At 41.8% G+C, this 18,034-nt stretch overlaps 1 protein-coding gene across 3 annotated transcripts in view; it reads left to right on the forward strand.

Annotated features, from left to right (window-relative positions):
* Positions 1-774, forward strand: part of LOC137335258 (extracellular sulfatase Sulf-2-like) — a 287,785-nt gene extending 287,011 nt beyond the window's left edge. For all 3 annotated transcript variants that reach the window (XM_068000536.1, XM_068000535.1, XM_068000537.1), the window contains one exon: positions 661-774. In XM_068000536.1, coding sequence (XP_067856637.1) covers positions 661-691 — 31 coding nt within the window. In that variant the 3' untranslated portion in view covers positions 692-774. The remainder of the gene's footprint in view (positions 1-660) is intronic.
* The last annotated feature ends 17,260 nt before the right edge of the window (positions 775-18,034 follow it).

Below are 18,034 nucleotides of genomic sequence, written 5' to 3' on the forward strand. Positions count from 1 at the left end.
TGAGTCAGGTGGTAGGCCCATTTAAAATTCAAATCATCGTCCTGTGACATGTTCTTATAGCAAAACATTAGAAATGGGCTACCAAAAATCCTGAGGAATTAAGGGGCTCTCTTGGAATTCACGTCCTCACTTTTTTTATGTCATATTGTTTCTTTGCTTGTTCATCATTTCTATATTTAAAATAGAATGTTCCTCAGAGTAAGGCAAGCCAGTGAAATCATTCTGCCCCAACCAAAAATGTCCTTCCTCTATTCGTGAACAAGAGCCCCTTTCTTTGCTCAGACTTTATGTGCTATATTTTGCCTCAAGATGCCATCAGCATCAATTCTGAATTTAAGGTGGTAAACAATTGTTGTGACCAATTAGTAAATACAACTATCATGTTTTAAAATCCATTTGTTATTATTTTGAAATAAAAACAGAAAATGCTGGAAATACTCAGCAGGTCAGGCAGTATCTGTGGAGAGAGAAACAGAGTTAACATTTCAGGTCGATGACCTTTTCATCTGACAAAACGAAACGTTAACTCTGTTTCTCTCTCCGCGATGCTGCCTGACCCGTTGAATATTTCCAGCATTCTCTGTTTTTATTTCAGATTTCCAGCATCTGCAGTATTTTGCTTATGTTATCATTTTGAACCTGCTTTATGTCTTATTTCAGAGGACAACTTTGGGAAGGATGGGAAGGCTAGACTCCTGGAAAATGCTGACTTCAACGGCAGCATCAACTGGCAACAACTTGAAACTTTGTACAGACAGGATGAAAATCTGTATGATTATCGACTGAATTTCAATTTTAGCCTTGAAGACTGGATAAACTATGGGGCTGATTTAGATAGAATGTTTGCACTGTTGGGGAATTTTAATAGATACAATAAACTATCAAAGATCACTTATGTAAATGAGGGTGGAGAGCCTCTTCCACTGGTTACTAGCCTATCTACTGTAACTCAAAATATTGCCTCCCTTTGTTCACAAGCCATCATTTTGGAACATATTACTCTTGAAATACAGGAACTGACTGATTCTACTGTAGTAGAGGAGGGAGGCGCATTTACTGGTGGAGCACCAGGATTAGAGGACATTTCTGTTACCAATGCAAGTTTTAATTTGTCTGTTGAAAAAGAACTGCCAATGAGTTTTTTTTAAAAATGAGGTTAAGGAAAATTCGGAAGACTGGAACAGAAATCAAAATCAATGCAAGAGAAGTAAATGTAAAAGAATGTAATGGGATGGGATGAACCGACTGGTGAAGACCTTATAAAATATGGCCTTGTTTGAAATGAATGCTTTAATAGAGGATAATGATTTTATTAATTACCAGCCCCATTCTGAGGATTCTGCTTTGTTTCAGGGCCTGCGTATCCGTCCAGCTTCTGCCACCATTATTTCTAGACAATTTTGAGATACACATGATTAAGGAAGACCAGCTTCTGTACAATAAGGAGAATTATATCTTGTAAATATTTACTACTTTTATGTCCATCAATGAAGTTTATTCAAGTGGTTTAGAATTTAAGTCAATACAAACTGGAATTCCCAGCTACATGAAACGAGGTCAGAAAAAAAGCCATCATTGGAATTTCACCATTTGATTCACCTAATTGTTATTAAATTTTAAAATCTTGTTTCATGCTGATTTGTTATTCAGTTTCATAAATTCAACTGGCAGAGGTTGGTTGAAGTCTGATTTTAACCTCGCTGATGAAATGAAGATCAGGAAATATATCTTGAAAAATTATGTTTTCATTTGAATATAAATAAATTAATAATAAATTCTTTACCGTGAAATAAAACAGACGTAAAATAATTAAATTTGTGTTGCGGTATACAGGTTAATCCAATTTGAGATAAATATTGGTTCAGTAAGAGATTCTGAATATGATATGCCAGGTAGTCAGTAACTGGCATACATGCCTGACAAAAAATATGGTCCAAAGATGGATAAAGTCAAATATGTTCTAACAGACTAGAACAAGTGAAAAGTTATTTTTAAAAATGCTCTAAATTGAAGCACAACAAAGCTGTTTGATGTGGCATGTTTTACAACTTGCTCACTTCTTCAAACTAAAGCAAATCAAATGCTTGATTCTATTCAAAGAAAATTTTCTGGTATATACAAGGAGAATTATTAATCCAGTTAGTTGATCATTCCAGATTGTAAAGAGTTACTTTTTTACTATGTATCTCGTTAGTAGACATGCACTAATTGTAACGTTGTTTGAGATATTAAAAAAATCTGTCATTCAAATAGCTACTACTGGGACACATTATAAATAAATGGTTTAAAATCTTATGAGTAAATTAAATAATCCCTGTTCCGAGCTGAAACGCAGCCTTTGAAGGGAGCAAGGGTCAATGATAGAGCTGCAATATTGTAGATCTCCAACCCACAGTGCCTTTGTGTGCTGGTCCCTGTGGGAGCAGGAATTGCTGAATTTACCCTACAATATACTGTAAACATTTATCTGTTAACATTTCTTATGGACGTAAAATGATTTTTGAGAAATATCTTTGCATAAAACCCAGTTGTGCAAACAAATTGTCATTATTACAAGTGTTTGTCTGGCTAAGCTTGTGTATTAATATATTAATTCTTACAAATATTTCAAACAAGAATGGAATAGTTGGTTTTGTAACTAACTTTCTCACAGTAATGTTGAAACATTCTGTTACCTTAGCACTGAGGAAATCAAACTTTACTGCAGACATCAGTTACAAGACTGAATCCTTTTTTAAAAGTCTTATTAAAATTTTATTGTGATGTGTTCAATAAATATTTGTCTATAGCCTTTATCAATATAAGCCTAAAGCCTCACTGTTCTGTTTACAATATTTCAGTACTTTCTGTTTGTCGAGACTGTGGAATCAAACAGTATTTAGCACAATTAGGATTAAGGATAAATTTCAGCATAATTTTGAACAACATTTTTTAATTATTATTTCCTTATCCCGTTCCATATTTCTTGTTATTCTTCTTTAATATTAGTCTCTGAATGCGAAACAGTTGTTTACATTCTGTGTATCTTACATATCATGTACTCTTTGTAAAAGGATTTTCTGTACATTTGCAATGCTAAATATCCTAAAGTAGATTTAGAGAAATGTAGAGAACCGCAGAATTCTTCACAGTTCCTAGCAATCTTGAGCTTTTTTTAAAATTGTAATCATGTCACTTTTTGATTGATGCAGTGATATTTCTGCAGAACTTAAAAGGTTAAAGATTGAAATATTGCCCACTGAGCTCAAAGGGACAAAAACCCATTTTGAGTTGCAAAGTGAAGGAAATGCTTGTTTCAACAACATGCAGCCGTCTATCTCTGGCACGAGTAAGCCCACCATCACCTATTTGTGGGGCTATTTCTACCTATTTTAGTGGTTCTGGATGCCACCTGAATGATTTGAACACTTCCACCACCAAAATGAAGATTTCAGGAACATGTTTGTAAACTAGGCACTGCAAAATAAGACAAATGCAAAGATGTCATGTCAACATTTGAGTATACAGAATGGACATAATTTACTTTATTTTTATGGCAACTAAAATTATTTTGCAAGAAATACATTTTAAGATGCTAGATGTAAAGAATAAATGATGACCAATGACTCAAAAGTAAATCATTGCCTGTTGTTTGTCTGATTTCTGTCACATGCTTTATAAAGTTGAAATATTTTTTGAAATTTGATATTGTGGAAATAGGTATAGTAAGAAAAAGCTGAATTTAAATAGTGCCTTATCATACCCCAAAACATTTCAAATCCAATGAATTACTTTTGAAATGTAATCACTTGTTAAATAGGTAATTTGTGTACAGCAAGGTCACACAACGAGAGGCTGCAATATTTTTCTTCTTTCCTGGGAGAGGAAGAAAGAGAGACACAGAAAATGATAGACAAAGAAGTGAAAATAGTTAAGGCTGATCTTGAAGTCCCAAATACAATGCTGGTAAGGAGAGAGGAGTGAGGAAGGAGATGAAACTTAGATGAGATCTGGCTGTGTGTTCTACAAACCTGTGATTTAGCAGTGAAAAATTGCTGCAGGGGGAAAATGGGAACAGCCCTCCTGCAAATTAACTATCATTTCTTATGGTGAAAAGTATAAATTACTATAAAAGCTGCAACATACTGTTTTTGAAAGTATTTTAAAAATGTGATATGCCAAGGCGTGCAGATGTAACTAATCAACTATACTTTCATAAATGGGTTTCAAGATACAAAATTACTGATGTAATAATTTGGAAGCAAATTGTAAGAATATTTTACCAACATCTCTGTCTATCCCTTGAAGACCAGACTGAATGAAAGGAGCTAGCTTCTCTACATAGTCCAGCTAGTTTAACATCAGAGCTGTGAATTCGATAAATTAATACTTTGTATCTGTTCCACAGTGTTCTCTCTCAGATATACACTGATACACGTGAATGAAAATGATTCACCATCCCCAACCATTCATAACATGTTACAAAATAAACAAGCAATGCAAAGTTTCATAGTCAACATCCCTCCCTCAAGCAATATTAGCAAAACCGATTATCTGGTCATTTATCTGATTGTTGTTTGTGGGTCCTGGCTGTGTGGATGTTGTCATCTGGTTTAGGGGATTTAGATTTTGAACGAGTGCACTTTCTGTTGGTGTAGTTGCCGCGTTTTCCTACAAAAAGTTACTTTATTTCAAAAAGTAATTTGTATGAAGCTCTTTGAGATGTGTCTCAGATGTGATAAGGCACCATATAAATGCAAGTCTTTCATCTCTTTTTATAAATAAAGGGCTGAATAGCTTTTTATCATCTTTGACTGTTCTTAAATTATTAATTATAATCAGAATTCAAACTTACTTATTTTTATATTCAAAAGATATCTTGGCTCTGAATGCAAACTTCTGGCACAGTGATCCGAGATGCCATGACCAACATCAATCACTCCGCTTACTCCTAGGCCTGTCTCCAAGGGTGCACGACCCACCTATGATGCAGAGACTAATACAATATGTACTGATGGTAGCAAAAAGATGCATCACTGCTGCTCCAATCACAAATGTGTATTAGACACCTTTAGAATATGTTTTAGTTAGAGTGTTAATGTATGGACTCCAACTAGAATGGGGAAGTATCAAGGAGTCTGGACCTCCTTCCTGGAGACCTTTCCCACAGTTTCTCTTTCACAAACCCCACAACACACACAGGTAGAGGGAGGGACAGGGTGATGCTGATGAGATCACACATCATCCTTTGGTCCCCAACTGTACAGAGAGATCAAAAATTTACACTTGGGGAGGGGGGTGGGGATCAAAGGGAGGCCAAATAGCTCTTCAGCATCTCTGTCCAGTTGTGCTGCCCCACCGTATAAATGCCTCCAATCTGAAGCATATTAAATTATTGTACAAATAGGCACAATTATGCTGTCAAAGTACAATACTATAATTGACATATCAGGAATATACATCAGTACTAGATCAGCGTGGAAACCAATGTATAACTTTAAAAAATCTTGTTGAAAATTTTAAATGTCATTTTTTTGTAATATTTCTGGACCATGAATTGTTAAATATTAACCATTTTTTGTTTCAACTCATAAACTGGTTGTAATGTTTGGTTTCTTAGAATATTTTTTCCACATTATATTTCATGTGAATTGTTGCCACCTAGTGCTTGATTTTATTCCTGCTGGAAATAGAGACAATAGAGGAAAATCAAAATGAAAAACTGTAAATGCTAGAAATCTGAAATAAAAACAGAACGTGCTAGTAAGGCACAGCAGGTTAGTTAGCAAAAAGGCGAGTTATAACATTTCTGGTGTGTAACCTTCATCAGCCCCCTCTCCTCAGGCACTCTCTCAAAACCGCCACTCCTTTCTCAAAAAACCTACCCTCAACCCCTCCGTTCCTGCAGAATACCATCTCATCCCCAAACTCCCTATCCCCTTAGAAGCCCTTGAAAGTGTTGTCCTCTCCCAAATCAGTCCCCATCTCTCCTGAAATTTCTATTCAACCTTGAGCTGAGCTACCGACCCCCTATTCTCCCCATAACAAAGAGAGCCTGTTTCCACCTCTGTAACATTGCCCACTTCCGCTCCAACCTCAGCACATCTCCTGCGAAAACCTCAACCATGCCTTTGTCACCTCCAAACTCAACTATTGTAAAGTTCTCCTGCCTGGGCTCCCATCTTCCACCTATAAGCTCATCAAAAACTCGCATTTTCTATCCCAACCAAGTCCTGCTCACCCATCACCCCTGTCCTCACTGACCCACATTGGTTCTTGGTCCCTCAATGCTTCAAGATTAAAATTCTCATCCTCATGTTTAAATTCCTCCATGTTCTCTCCCCTCCCTATCTCTGTAACCTTCTCCAACTCCACAACCCCGCCAACCCCACCACCCCACAATTTCCTGAACTCGTTGAGCCTCGTAAATCCCCCTCCTCCCTTCACTCCACCACTGCGACTGTATCTTTAACTGCTTAGACCTCACGCTCTGAAATTCTCTCCCTAAAACTTTCCACCTCTCCAAACCCCTCTCCTTTAAGACTCTCCTTAAAACCCATATCTTTGACCAAGCTCCTTTTTTGTCTTGGTATACTTTTGTTTTTATTATGCCTCTGTGAAGCACTTTAGGATATTTATCTATGTTAATATAAACACAAGTTGTTGATTTTGAATGGATATACATTATATACTGAGCACAGATATTAGGCAATGGATATGGTCATTAGGTAATTAATGAGCATCCCTATAGTGGGTATGGATATTAGCTAATCTGTAGCCCTAGTGGTATAACCATTCGATGCACCATAGTTAGGTTACAGCATATGCTTAGGAAATGCTGAGGTTATGAATTCAAACCTCACCTAGGCTCCAGTTATAGCCACCGTCAGCTCCTTTTCAATACATAATACCTGTGTTACTCAAGGAGAGCCAGCACAGACTCATTAAAGGCAAGTCATATTTATCAAACTTAATAGAATTTTGAAGAAGTGACCAATTGGATAAAGGGAAGTACAGGAAAAGACCAGCTGCTCCATGAAGCCTGTCCCATACAGTCATGCGTGCAATTAAGCATCATGATCCGCATCAACTCCACCCACCAGCAGCCATATAATCTCCGGGGAGAGGCAAAAAAAATACAGGTTAAAAAAACCTTAGGCCAATTCAGGGAAAAAAAAATGAGAAAAATCCTCTCCTACCTCCGAAGAAGACCAAATAGATGTAGTGTATATGGATTTTCAGAAGGTATTTGATAAAATGGCCCATAAGATGCCTGTGCATAATATATAGATGGAAATGCAACACCATGGATTACACTTCCACCCAAACCCCTTCCTGTAAGGACTCTATTCCATTCTCCCAGTTTCTCCGTCTCCGTCGCATCTGTTCTAATGATGCCACCTTCCACACCAGTACGTCCGCTACGTCTTCCTTTTTCCTCAATCGAGGATTCTCCTCCACTGTAGTCGACAGGGCCTTCAACCGTGTCCGTCCCATTTCCCGCATTTCTGCCCTCACCTCACCCCTCCCTCCCAGAACCATGATGGGGTTCACCTTGTCCTCACCTTCCATCCCACCAGCCTTCACATTCAACGTATCGTCCTTTGTCACTTCCGTCACCTCCACCAAACACATTTTCCCCTCCCCTTTCAGCATTCCAAAGGGACCGTTCCCTCCTCAACACCCTGGTTCACATTTCCATCACCCCCAACACCTGCTCTCCTTCCTACAGCACCTGTAGAGCGCAGGAGATGCAACACCTGCGCTTTCACCTCTTCCCTTCCCACCATCCAGGGTGCCAAACACTCCTTCCAGGTGAATCAACAATTTACTTGTACTTGTTTCAATTTACTATACTGTATTCGCTGCTCACGATGCGGTCGCCTCTCCATTGGGGAGACCAAACGTAGATTGGGTGATCACTTTGCTGAACACCTCCACTTAGTCCACAAGCGTAACCCTGACCTTCCGGTCACTTGCCATTTTAATTCTCTGTCCCACTCCCACTCTGACCTCTCTGTCCTCCGCCTCCTACACTCTTCCAATGAAGTTCAATGGAAGCTCGAGGAACAGCACCTCATCTTTCGATTAGGCACTTTACAACCTTCCAGACTCAACATTGATTTCAATAACTTCAGATCATAATCACTGCTCCCATTTTCTCAGACAGCAGGTGCTGGTAATGGTTTTGCTGTTGCCATTTACAGCTCCTCTAGACCCATCTTTTGTTTCTTTACTTGTCCCATTAGCACCCTTCTTGCCTTGCACCATCATCCCTTTTGTCACTTAATCACTACTGCTCTCCACCCTATCACAGTCCCTCCCTTTTGTTCTTTTCTCCCCTCCTTTGCCTGGCTCTGTACTTAAAAGCTCGCTTAAAAACTGGTCATTCTTTCACTTCTTCCAGTTCTGCAGTGATCTCATAGAAACATATAAGATTCTGAGGGGACTTGACAGGGTAGATGCTGAGAGGCTGTTTCCCGTGGCTGGAGAGTCTAGAACTAGAGGGCATTGTCTCAGGATTAGGGGTCGGCCATTTAAGACTGAGATGAGGAGGAATTTCTTCACGCAGAGGCTTGTGAATGTTTGGAATTCTCTACCCCAGAGGGCTGTGGTTGCTGAGTTGTTGAGTATATTCAAGGCTGAGATAGATAAATTTTTAAGGTCATGGGGAATCAAGGACTTTGGGGATCGGGCGGGAAAGTGCAGTTGAGGTCGAAGATCAGGCATGATCTTATTGAATGGTGGAGCAGGCTCGAGGGGCCGAATGGCCTATCCTGCTCCTAATTCTTATGTTCTTAAAGGTCATCGACCTGAAATGTTATCTCTTTTTTTTCTCCACAGATGCTGCCTGACTTGCTGAATATTTCCAGCATTTTCTGTTTTTATTTCAGATTTCCAGTATCCACTGTATTTTGCTTTTCATTAGGTAATGAATATACATAAAGGAGGACGAGAGCAACTATTCTCTTGAACTGAGAAGATGGGCGGTTGATAGATCGTATTCCAAATGACAAAAGGAATCGAAATGATGAATTGCGGTCGATTATTTCCATTGATATGTAAATCAATGGTAAGATAAAGGAGAAATTACAATAAACGTTATGGAATGTGGAATGCTTTTCCATGCGTGGTGTTCAATACTAAATTGATTACAGCATTTAAAAAGGTACTGAATAATTATTTAAAAAGAAGAATACAAAAGGTTATGGGGAGAAAGCTGGAATATGGAACCGTCTAAAAGTAGCCCTGACAGGACCCTAAATTCAGAACACGTAGGAAGGGCTGTATGGCTTCCTCCTGTGCTAAAAAAAATCTATGTGAAAGGCTAAATGTTAATGGCCCAGAAATCTGATTGCGGGCGGGTGAGGTGTGCACTGCATGTGCCTATTAACGTGGACGCAAGCAGCACGTAATTTTCGTGCTACCAGCTGATTATAATGATGCTGGTGTGCAGCCAGCGTTATCCACACTACCCGGCTGCATGCCAATCGGGGAGGCCGGATATTGAACATCTATGACGCCACTTAAAGGATGACTGCACCTCTTAGAGGGGAGGTGCATTCTGGCTGCAGACACAAGGAAAGAACTTCTGTTGAAAAATGGCTGAAGGAGGCAGGGAGCTGGCACCAAGGTTCTCTGATGCTGCCTTGGAGGTGCTTGTACAGGCAGTGGAGAGGAGGAGGCAGTTCCCCTTCCCCCTCCATTGGTGTTCATGAAGCCCTCCAGGCATCTAACAGTGGGAAGTAATAACAGAGCATGTCAATGCCAGGAGCATTGCATCCAGGATATGACTGCAATGCCACAAGGAATTTAATGATCTAACTCGAGTTGTTATGGTAAGAAGACTGCTTGTATATTCTCTGCTCACAGCTGCACCGCTTACAAACTCATTAATTACAACACTCACAGCACTCACCAGACTCCCCGCCCCCTACTTCCCTTCTCGCTCCTGCAATCACTGCCCCGCACTTCACTATATCTTCTTCTCCTCACACGCACACACTCACCATTCACTATTACAATCCTTGCTTACCCACAACTCACATCTCCCAGACAGACTATCAGCTGTTCCCCCATGATAGTCACATTCTCTAAGCACCTCACAAGACTCTCACTAACATACTCCCTTCTTTCTTCCACACAACTCGAGGCAGCTGGTTGGCACCAGAGGGGAAAGAGCCTGCTTGCACACCTTCTCCCCCCTCAAAGAAAGTGTGCTGGGTATCATGGGCAGAGGAGTCAAGACCATGGTGACTGGCTCTGCTGGAGAAGACGTTACTCAGGGTTTCTTCATACCCAGCCCTCTGTTCCTTCTGACTTCTCTCTCGCTACAGACTCTGCATAATTAGCTGCAGATGCTTTCAACATCTACTTCTTTCTCTCTGCTCTCCCTTCACTCCACAAGCTAACCCTTGTCCCTCTCTTTCATTTCAGCTGCTGAGAATGTGGATGCACCTCTGCCAGTCGAGGAAGGGAAGCCCAGCTTTCCAGAAGATAGAGCATCACTCAACCTGACTCTCGCAAGTACCAGCTCAGATACTGGCACCACACAGACTTTAGAGACTAAGTCAGAGGAGGTATCTGCATGTGATGACTCACCGGGCGCAAGTGCAGAGGAACTAGGGCCGGGGAATAGGATGCCACAGATGCCAGCTCGCTGGAGGGTGAGGTCACATACTAGTTCTGCTGCAGAGGATCCAGATGGAGACTTCAAGGATCCAGCCAACCGAAGAAGGCTGAAAGTCAACTGCCAGGAAATGTTAAGTGCACTGGGCAGCCTGCCAGCGAGCTTTGCACAGTCGATTCTGTCCAACATGGTCAGATCCATCAACACCACAGTGGAACCCACCATGACAAAGCCTCTGCTGACAGTTTCCATGGCAGCACAGATGACTGCCATTCTGGCTTTGGGGGCCACTGATGATGGGGCTTCGAGAGCATCACTTCAACGGCTCTGCTCGAGAACAAAGTGCAGTTGAGGTGCTATCCCAGGAGAGTGGCCTTGGAGAGGCACCTGCTATCCTCTCTCAATACAACTGCATGCCTGCTCCCCTGCCAGCCACACCGCCAGTACCCTCGTTAGTGGCAACCAGGCAGCCGGGCCAAACTGCTCCGGCTAAGGCCGGGATGCTGCAGTCTGCAGCCGAACCCTCAAGCCCCAGAGCTGCTCGCGGTCATCCTCCATGGCGATCTGGTGTCCTCAGTGGAAGCGCAGCAGCCTTCCACCGCTCAAGCATCAGGTACTGGGGAAACACTTCGTAGGAGCATGAGGATAGGAAAACAAGCACACTAGACAAGCACCAAGGGCTTCTCATTGCTGACATGATTTGAGAATATTTGATAAATTTGTTTTTTGTCCTGGAATTGGTGTTCATTTTTACCTTTTGTAGTGAAGTGAGAGCAAGACCCATATATCTGGACTGAAGGAAGGCAATTCGGATGGTGGTTGTAAGGAATTCTTGACGTCAGCCTCATTCATGTCTAATGGTAATACCACCTCCCATTGGAGCTCACCACTGAGGGGGCAAGAAATCAGCAGCTGCTATAGGCAGTGACTTGCCATTACAGGTCTCTGTCACTTCATCCTGGCCCTAACATTCGGGAAATAACGCACATAGAGTGTTATGTAAAAGAAAATCTTCTCAAATGTGCAATTGCAGCCGTTTTCAAACCAATTTTTTTTTTAAAAAAGGACTTGTACCTTATTGCCTCCAATGACACTGGCATCAGGTTGCTTACTTTACAGCATTGACTGCAAGAGTACTCTTGTCATTAGAGACAACACCATAAATGGAGAATAAAGGTTGCTCTATACTACACCAACAAAGTGCTGTTTCAGAAGAGTGCCCCTACCTGTGACATTTTCCATTTTCACACCAGGCTTTCGACAATCTTTTGGAATGAGATTACCGGTTTATTGCCAAATTAGGAGTAGTTTTGTGCTGGGGCACAATTCACCTATTCAGAATCAGGTTGCCCCAGTTCATTTCACATTGGATCTTTACAGCCTGCAGAGGAGATTTCCAATAGCTACAGCGTAGGCTAGATTCAAACCGGAAACCCAGAGGCAAATGGCTAACCCACTCTGCCATTGAGTGCGTATGTGTAACAAGCAGTACTCACTGGGATTTATTTTTCAAAGTGCACTTCAGCTCATGTAATGCTTGATCTGTCCACATGATGGAGTTTGTAGATAAGTTTCAGCCTTAATCACAAAACTGCACACTGAAGGTGATGTACCCGACATGTATAAGGAAACAAATTCAGCATTTCTTTTCCTAGTCAGCAGGTCACTATAAATTTTAAAGAAATATTATGCTTCAGAAATGGAAGATAGAAGTCAAAATAAATGCTAGCACCAGGGACAATTTCCTGTGATCGTATAAACACCAAAATCAGCTGTATTTACCAAGAAATGTATTGTTTGTCACAGATGATACACTATTGAGTAAAATCTAAGCCTATGGGTTGGTTGATGTGGATGCAAATAATCTTGTGACTGAGAAGATCAGTAATTATGGCACTATGGTAACAGTAAATATACAAACTTCTCCCACTCTCTGAGCATGTACATGCCTCTGTTTGCACAAGATCTGTTACAAAACACACCTTAAATTTCAACAATCTCACCACAAGCATCCATTGTGCAAGCTCAGTCATTGCACAAGGTAGAAGCCCAATGCCAAGGTTTAACCTTTGTTATGCATATTGGTACAAGCGTGCTGCAAAACAACAGAGAACAATCTGATTAAATCATTGAAATCAATTCAAATGTTGTTTCGGTTGTTATTTCCATTTCCCACACTAACCATCAGGTGGTCCCTCTGAATGAGTGCCAATTTAGTTAATAGATACTCTTTATTCCCCCATATTCTTACAGTAATGAAAACTTAAAGAGATTGTCAATTTCCTATACACAATATGATTTAAACTGTTAAGTTTACTTTACTGCCTGATATTTGGTACATGTTCTAAACTTTGTGTTCATATTCTCAACTAATGTTGCTGTACTGTAGAAAATATATTGTATAATCCATAAAATCTAATATAATTATGATAGGTGAATGTACAGAATTACAACTAAATGTAAAGCTATTTCATATATATGAAGACAGTGAATATCATAGTTTTCATATAATTGCTTGAACTATAATGAGGATCCAACAATTGTGATAAATTTTAAAACTTTTGTTAATTCTAATTTTGTTACAATTGACTGACTACCGAACACTTGTAGAACAGTATCTGAATGACCAATTTACTAGTTTAAAAATGAAAGCACTTTGGGATGTGACAAGATGTTTTATACACTTACTTTTTCCTCTCCTACTCCTCCCGAGGTCCATGACAAGTCAATAATTTCATTGAAATGGTACGTGAGTTACAGTTTCTGATGGATGTATTCAATACTCTTACATACCAGGTGTGTACAGTGACCAATTCAATAAATCAGAGTAAAAACTTCATTAAGATATTACCCAAAGTTTTGCTGTAAGTGTAATTCCGTACACTGGACCCTTTTCTTCTTATAGCTGAAAACCTTAAGTTGTATTTATAGTACACTTTTCACACGATAATTGCAGACGAGAAAGGCCATTCAACCCATCTTAGTTCATGCATCCAGATTAGCCCTTAAATTTCCCTCAGTGCAATATCCAATTGTTTCTTAAATGTTTTCAGGGGTTTTATCTCCACCACTCTATCCAGGAGTCCATTCAAAGTGTCGATCACTCTTTGTGCACAACTTCCTGATATGACTCTTTTCACACCTTCATCCTTCATAAAATTGATTCCTCAAGATCAGAAGATAACAAAAGTAAAGGATTCTGCAGACTTTGCACCGACTGATGGGAAGAACAGGGTGTGTGGAGGATGTTCCTTTGAAGGAAGTGAAAAGCTCTATGAGGTAGGTCATCTTACTTTCTTCTACGCTTAATAAAGGTATTTGGGGTGCTATAAGTAGCTACACAACAAAGATTTTTCACAGAAGCTTTGTTGAACAAAGTCCAAGATGTGGATATAGAACAGGTGGAGTGAGTTTTCACTGGTCCTGCCAACAAGGTGGTAACAGTAATACAATCACAAGCGACTCAAGTTTGACACTGACCTGCCCTATGTCTTGGAACCATATGAAATTGATAAACTTTCTCAAATCGGAGTTACAGTATATATGAAGAACTTGCAACATCAATAAGGTGTCATGATGTTCTAACTCAAAATTATAACGTGGTGGATGAACATTTGGAATTATAATTTAGGTGCAAATGTGAAATCAACTTGGGCAGGAAGCTATGTGAATCTGTAAAGTCACCTGATCGGAATACCAATTGAGGTAAAGAAGATTGACCACCTGTGCCCGGATCTGACTTACCAAAGAAACCAGGTCATTCAGCAATTCAGTCTTCTGTGAGATGAACTTCATGCAGCAGCAGAATTGTATTCCAGCACAATCTGTAACCTCATGGCTCGGCATATTCCTCACTCTACCATTACCAACAAGCCAGGGGATCAACCCTGGTTCAATGAGGAGTGTAGAAGAGCATGCCAGGAGCAGCAGCAGGCGTACCTAAAAATGAGGTGCCAACCTGGTGAAGCTACAACTCAGGACTACATGCATGCTAAACAGTGGAAGTAACATGCTATAGACAGAGCGAAGCGATTCCACAACCAACGGATCAGATCAAAGCTCTGCAGTCCTGCCACATCCAGTCGTGAATGGTGGTGGATAATTAAACAACTAACGGGAGGAGGAGGCTCTGCAAACATCCCCATCCTCAATGATGGTGGAGTCCAGCACGTGAGTGCAAAAGACAAGGCTGAAGCGTTTGCAACCATCTTCAGCCAGAAGTGCCGAGTGGATGATCCATCTCGGCCTCCTCCCGATATCCCCACCATCACAGAAGCCAGTCTTCAGCCAATTCGATTCACTCCACGTGATATCAAGAAACGGCTGAGTGCAATGGATACAGCAAAGGCTATGGGCCCCGACAACATCCCGGCTGTAGTGCTGAAGACTTGTGCTCCAGAACTAGCTGCGCCTCTAGCCAAGCTGTTCCAGGACAGCTACAACACTGGCATCTACCCGACAATGTGGAAAATTGTCCAGGTATGTCCTGTCCACAAAAAGCAGGACAAATCCAATCCGGCCAATTACCGCCCCATCAGTCTACTCTCAATAATCAGCAAAGTGATGGCAGGTGTCGTCGACAGTGCTATCAAGCGGCACTGACTCACCAATAACCTGGATTGGGGGTAATATTCTGTCATGGGTGGAAGATTGGTTATCTAACAGGAAGCAGAGAGTTGGGATAAATGGTTCATTCTCGGACTGGCAACCAGTAGCCAGTGGTGTTCCGCAGGGGTCGGTGCTGGGTCCCCAACTCTTTACAATCTATATTAACGATTTAGAGGAGGGGACCGAATGTAACATATCAAAGTTTGCAGATGATACAAAGATGGGAGGGAAAGTAGAGAGTGAGGAGGACATATAAAACCTACAAGGGGATATAGACAGGCTGGGTGAGTGGGCGGACATTTGGCAGATGCAATACAATATTGGAAAATGTGAGGTTATGCACTTTGGCAGGAAAAATCAGAGAGCAAGTTATTATCTTAATGGCGAGAAACTGGAAAGTCCTGCAGTACAAAGGGATCTGGGGGTCCTAGTGCAAGAAAATCAAAAAGTTAGTATGCAGGTACAGCAGGTGATCAAGAAGGCCAACGGAATGTTGGCTTTTATTGCTAGGGGGATAGAATATAAAAACAGGGAGGTATTGCTGCAGTTATATAAGGTATTGGTGAGACCGCACCTGGAATACTGCATACAGTTTTGGTGTCCATACTTAAGAAAAGATATACTTGCTCTCGAGGCAGTACAAAGAAGGTTCACTCGGTTAATCCCGGGGATGAGGGGGTGGACATATGAGGAGAGGTTGAGTAGATTGGGACTCTCCTCATTGGAGTTCAGAAGAATGAGAGGCGATCTTATTGAAACAGAAAAGATTGTGAAGGGGCTTGATCGGGTGGATGCGGTAAGGATGTTCCCAAGGATGGGTGAAACTAGAACGAGGGGGCATAATCTTAGAATAAGGGGCTGCTCTTTCAAAACTGAGATGAGGAGAAACTTCTTCACTCAGAGGATAGTAGGTCTGTGGAATTTGCTGCCCCAGGAAGCTGTGGAAGCTACATCATTAAATAAATTTAAAACAGAAATAGATAGTTTCCTGGAAGTGAAGGGAATTAGGGGTTACGGGGAGCGGGCAGGAAATTGGACATGAAGCTGAGTTCGGATCAGTCAAGGCCCTGTGACTGGCGGAGCAGGCCCAGGGGCTGAGTGGCCGAGTCCTGCTCCTACTTCTTGTGTTCTTTAGATTTGAGGTTAGGATCAGATCAGCCATGATCTTATTGAATGGCGGAGCAGGCTCGAGGGGCCGATTGGCCTGCTCCTGCTCCTATTTCTTATGTTCTTATGTTCTTAACCTGCTCACCGATGCTCAGTTTGGGTTCCGCCAGGACCACTCGGCTCCAGACCTCATTACAGCCTTGGTCCAAACATGGACAAAAGAGCTGAATTCCAGAGGTGAGGTGAGAGTGACTGCCCTTGACATCAAGGCAGCATTTGACCGAGTGTGGCACCAAGGAGCCCTAGTAAAATTGAAGTCAATGGGAATCAGGGGAAAACTCTCCAGTGGCTGGAGTCATACCTCGCACAAAGGAAGATGGTAGTGGTTGTTGGAGGCCAATCATCTCAGCCCCAGGACATTGCTGCAGGAGTTCCTCAAGGCAGTGTCCTAGGCCCAACCATCTTCAGCCGCTTCATCAATGACCTTCCCTCCATCATAAGGTCAGAAATGGGGATGTTCACTGATGATTGCACAGTATTCAGTTCCATTCGCAACCCCTCAAATAATGAAGCAGTCTGAGCCCGCATGCAGCAAGAACTGGACAACATCCAGGCTTGGGCTCATAAGTGGCAAGTAACATTCGCACCAGATAATTGCCAGGCAATGACCATCGCCAACAAGAGAGAGTCTAACCACCTCCCCTTGACATTCAACGGCATTACCATTGCCGAATCCCCGCCATCAACATCCTGGGGGTCACCATTGACCAGAAACTTAACTGGACCAGCCATATAAATACTGTGGCTATGAGAGCAGGTCAGAGGCTGGGAACTCTGCTGCAAGTGACTCACCTCCTGACTCCCCAAAGCCTTTCCAACATCTACAAGGCACAAGTCAGGAGTGTGATGGAATACTCTCCACTTGCTTGGATGAGTGCAGCTCCAACAACACTCAAGAAGCTCAACACCATCCAAGATAAAGCAGCCCGCTTGATTGGCACCCCATCCACCACCCTAAACATTCACTCCCTTCACCACTGGCGCACAGTGGCTGCAGTGTGCACCATCCACAGGATGCACTGCAGCAACTCGCCACGGCTTCTTCGACAGCATCTCCCAAACCCACGACCTCCACCACATAGAAGGACGTGGAGATGCCGGTGATGGACTGGGGTGGGCAAATGTAAGGAATCTTACAACACCAGGTTATAGTCCAACAAATTTATTTTAAAATCACCAGCTTTCGGAGATTATCTCCTTCGTCAGATGAATGAATGAAAAGGTTCTCAAATCGCATATCTTATACTATGTTGGGACAGCATCACACCAATCAAAAGGTGTCGTTGTTATTCAAACAGGCCAGTCACGGAGAACAGCACGTCCCAGTACACTAGATATACATTGTGTCTATTACACAGGCAGGCAGAAAGAAACTCAAAATGGCAGAGAGAGAGAGAATTTTAAAAAACATATAATTTTTTTCCCCTTTTTTTGCTGGTGGGGTTACGTGTAGCGTGACATGAACCCAAGATCCCGGTTGAGGCCGTCCTCATGGGTGTGGAACTTGGCTATCAACTTCTGTTCGACAATTTTGCGTTGTCGTGTGTCTCGAAGGCCGCCTTGGAGAACGCTTACCCGAAGATCGGTGGCTGAATGTCCTTGACTGCTAAAGTGTTCCCCGACTGGGAGGGAACCCTCCTGTTTGGCGAT

The sequence above is a fragment of the Heptranchias perlo genome, chromosome 19, assembly GCF_035084215.1.
Source record: "Heptranchias perlo isolate sHepPer1 chromosome 19, sHepPer1.hap1, whole genome shotgun sequence".
In the NCBI taxonomy this organism is placed as follows: Eukaryota; Metazoa; Chordata; class Chondrichthyes; order Hexanchiformes; family Hexanchidae; genus Heptranchias; species Heptranchias perlo.